Raw genomic sequence first — 3997 nt, forward strand, 5'->3', positions numbered from 1 at the left:
ACGCGTCTGTTGAGTTTTCGTACACGTGCCAAGTCTGCTATCAACCTAAGAGGCACTGCTAAATGATTGTTTATGAAATATTTATGAAGTCATTCAGAATAAAAATCATAAAGTTGCTACCATGGTGTAAGAATTAAATATTTTAAATTATCTCACTTACTTTTTCCGCTGATTTATAATACCAAAAGGCAATAGGAAAGATTACGCTATTGTAGCAGTTAGCTTAAAGGGATGCTGGAATCGCTTGTATTACTGATAAAACTTACGTTTTTGACGTTTTTATTCCTGTCCAATTTATAATTATTTTACAAAATAAAAATTCCTTTTCTTCGATAAAAATGTACATGCTAATGTATCTGCCTGTGGTGTATTTTGTATCCAAAGTTGGAAAAAAAATTACTTTGAGAGAGAGAGAGAGAGAGAGAGAGAGAGAGAGAGAGAGAGAGAGAGAGAGAGAGAGAGATGTGCTATTGCAGATTTGTTCTGCATTGTAATGCTCGAATATTAATATCGTAATATGAAAAGTACGTGAAAAAGTAAAAAAGACGATTTTTTTTGTCAACCCCCACTTTGCGTTTTTTTTTCAATTCTTTAAATTGTGCAAGCAATATTAAATATTTTGCGAAATAAAAGATCACCATAGATGAAATTTATATCGACTTTTTCTGCTTTCATAAATAAACTGATCAGTAAATATAGATAATGCTATGTGCGATTCAATGTTTATTTACATACCGTGATACACGTGAACGATTAGCGATGAACCAACAAGCAGAAAAGACATGAAATTATTCGAAGAGATTGCCTTGAAACAATTTATTTTTCATTTAATTATTTTCCATTATTGACTTTGCGTAATCTTAAATGATCTTCAATTATAGGTCACTGCATGTGTTGGTCTTAAAATGCTCTATCAGAATGTAATTAAAAAAACATATCATTCCATTTAAAAAAACAGATTTGATCTTTGTTTATTGGTTGCGCCTCCACCTATAAAACAATTACCGTCACATGTCCCTCTCGAAACTTTTGTTTTTAGCTTATATTTAATGCAAAACAATTACATATATTTTTATTATTTATGTATACGCACAAATCTTAGAAATGCCAGATACGTAACGGAAATCAATTATCAGATGCATAAAAACATTATAAAGACTATGGCGAGAATGATATACCTTCTATAGACATATTATGCAACAAAGCATTACTCTCATTATCCTTATTGTATGATTGACAAGTATATAATACATTGAAAGAAAAGATTGGCTGAATATGGCATAACATTTTTAATTAATTGCAGCAGCTAACTTTTGCGTTAGCCTATTAAAAATTATTATATTATAACAATAAACAAACAGGCTAATGAGAGTCAAAAACTGCGGTAGTTAGTGCGAGTTTAAAATTCTTTATTACAATATAATTATAAATTTAATCAAAATTCAAACGTTTCGGCTACTCTTTGAGCCATTTTCAATGATATAAATAATACCCCTTCAAATTCCATGTAGGATGGTCATCAATTAGCTGCACAGGTGTAGCAACACATCTCTCCATTAGACAAAAAATTAATTGGTTTTTTGGTGATTAATGGATTATTATATTATATATTGACATCGCGGATAGATTAATGCAACCAAAAATTGGCTCTTGAAGCCAATTAAAAATGCTATGTTATATTTTTAGTTTTACCGTCTAATTTGCAGCAGAAGCTAATTTTTTCTTTCAGTGTATAATTTCATTTTTATTACAATGAAATTAAAATGTTGATTATAATATACGTAGATCTTTTCCTTCGTAGAGTTTTTCTTTCTTCTTGCAATAGGGATATTTCGATGTAACAGATACACAGTAATCTCCGATTATAGAATAGCTATCGTTAAATAAATTGCTATTCACCACAATATATTTGGTAATATTGGAAGAGCAACCAGGCATAACACTGCAAAAGCATGCAGTCATAATAAATTAGAAAATAAATGTTTAGAGTCTATAAATAAGAAATTCTACGAAAATACTTTTTTATTTAATACATACTTTAAAAACGGGAATGTTCTAGATCTGAAAACAATAAAAATAAATAACGTAATTTGATTTTATGACACGTGTAAATTATCCAGAAAATAATTAATTTAAATTTAAACATGCCCCTTTAATTAACAAGAAACTTACGATATAGGAACGCCAACATACACACAATTATCTAATAGCGTATGAGCCAGATAATCAACAGCTATATTATGCGAGCAATTAAACTCAAGAAAATGGCCTAAAACAAAAATTTTTGCTATATATTATATAATTTTTTAGTTTTTGTTAGCTATTGCTATAGTGACTTATTTTCCGAATATTTAGTTAAATATAATAATTAATTACTCACAAGCTGGTTGAGAATTGCCATTATTGAACCATAAATCGAGGTGAGCTATAGATTTTTGTATTCCGAAAATGAATGATGAGTGAAGAGCTACTACACGTTTGGCGTCCGTCTTACAAAATCTGTCTTCGCAATCTCGAAACATGAATGAGGGACCCGCGGGATCAGTACCGATGAGTAACGGAATCTTACCGTAATTTGATTTCTGCAGGTTTTTCGCGGCGAAACTGCTTATATGCGCGCCAAGACTGTGACCTATAAGTGTGATCTTCTTCAACGGGACATTGCACACATTCATCACTGATTTGACATAACTGAAAGAAAAATCTTGTACAAATATATATCCAAATATATATACTAAAGACGTATCTTATTTGGTTTAACATTATCGTTCGATTTTTGTTATTTTTAATATAACATATACGATATAATGTATAAAGTTAAATTTTAATAACCAATATATCCATTTTATGCTCTATACTATCGATTTTACTTAATTATTATCTCGTATTGTATTACAATATTATTTGGAAAATAATTTGAACTTTATTATTATACGTAATTATTAGAATTTGGATTATTAATTGAATTAGAATTATTTGAATTTGGGTTTATATATGTTACAGATGTGTATCTGTATTATTATTATTATTATTATTATTATTATTATTATTATTATTATTATTATTATTATTACTGTAAAGTAGCTACCTTGCCAAGTAATCACCAACTTCGCGAGTGTTACGTACTGCGAAGGGATACGCTAACAGATTTATGATGGTAGGATCATTATAGCATGCTGCGTTAGACCAATCTAGCACAAATATTGTACAATCTTTCTACATACAGAAAAAAAGAAGTTATGTTCTATTAAATTATTTTATTGTAAATATTAAAATATTTTTCTATTACTTATACTTACAAAAAGTATAAAATTTTGAAAATACAAAAAGAAATACTACATTTTTGTTTTTATTTTTATGTATAAAAAGTATTTACCTCTAACAATAAAGAAGTAAGCTCATTAAAATTAGGCCAGTACGAATGTGCAAGAAAACCATGGGTTACGAAGAAGACTGATTTTGATGAATCGAAAGAATCGCAGGATTTGTTTACTTCGACAAATTTACCATGAGGAATATTACTGAAAGAAATATATGAACAAAAGTGACGTGAGAAATAAATAAACATTAGATAGTAACGTATATTTTACCTGGTGAACAAAACAATTGATACCGATGTAACGCCGAAGACACAAGAATTTGATAAATTTTTAAAAATATTTATGTTATTGAAAATGCCTAAGTCACTTGTGGCATATAAACACATGTATCGTGTAAGAAAAATTAGAATTATTGTAGTAACGATCTGCATTATTTAAGAAAGAAGATATTAACGGACTATTGAAGGTATTAATGGACTGTAAGGAGAGTTCAAAAAATACCATAATATATTAAGCAATAAATAACCTTGCTAAGCGCGCTTTTGCGAAATATTGACATTACAGTATTACTGACAACTGTAAGTTTGCTGAGAATGCAGAAAATATGTAAAATTATATTTTGCAAAAATAACTTTAGTAGTTATATATAAAGAAGTACATAAATTATTGCATACCAC

General features: G+C 28.7%; 1 protein-coding gene across 1 annotated transcript; it reads right to left on the reverse strand.

Moving 5' to 3' along the window:
- Nucleotides 1-1770: 1770 nt before the first annotated feature.
- Nucleotides 1771-3706, reverse strand: LOC108772425 (phospholipase A1). Its single transcript, XM_018537950.1, has 7 exons — nt 3591-3706; nt 3377-3521; nt 3089-3216; nt 2381-2691; nt 2173-2269; nt 2038-2061; nt 1771-1942 (listed from the first exon to the last, which is right to left on the reverse strand). Exons 1-7 carry the CDS (start codon nt 3704-3706, stop codon nt 1771-1773), a joined length of 993 nt encoding a protein of 330 aa, XP_018393452.1.
- Nucleotides 3707-3997: the final 291 nt, after the last annotated feature.

This window comes from Cyphomyrmex costatus, unplaced genomic scaffold (genome assembly GCF_001594065.2).
Source record: "Cyphomyrmex costatus isolate MS0001 unplaced genomic scaffold, Ccosl1.0 scaffold101, whole genome shotgun sequence".
Classification (NCBI taxonomy): domain Eukaryota; kingdom Metazoa; phylum Arthropoda; class Insecta; order Hymenoptera; family Formicidae; genus Cyphomyrmex; species Cyphomyrmex costatus.

Excerpts from the sequence above, each read along its gene's own strand:
- LOC108772425 (XM_018537950.1), bottom strand. The coding sequence starts at position 3,706 with ATGTGTTTATATGCCACAAGTGACTTAGGCATTTTCAATAACATAAAT. Across the intron at positions 2,270-2,380 it reads TGGCAATTCTCAACCAGCTT|GCCATTTTCTTGAGTTTAAT; the intron begins GTGAGTAATTAA and ends TTTTTGTTTTAG. Across the intron at positions 1,943-2,037 it reads AGAACATTCCCGTTTTTAAA|TGTTATGCCTGGTTGCTCTT; the intron begins GTATGTATTAAA and ends ATGCTTTTGCAG.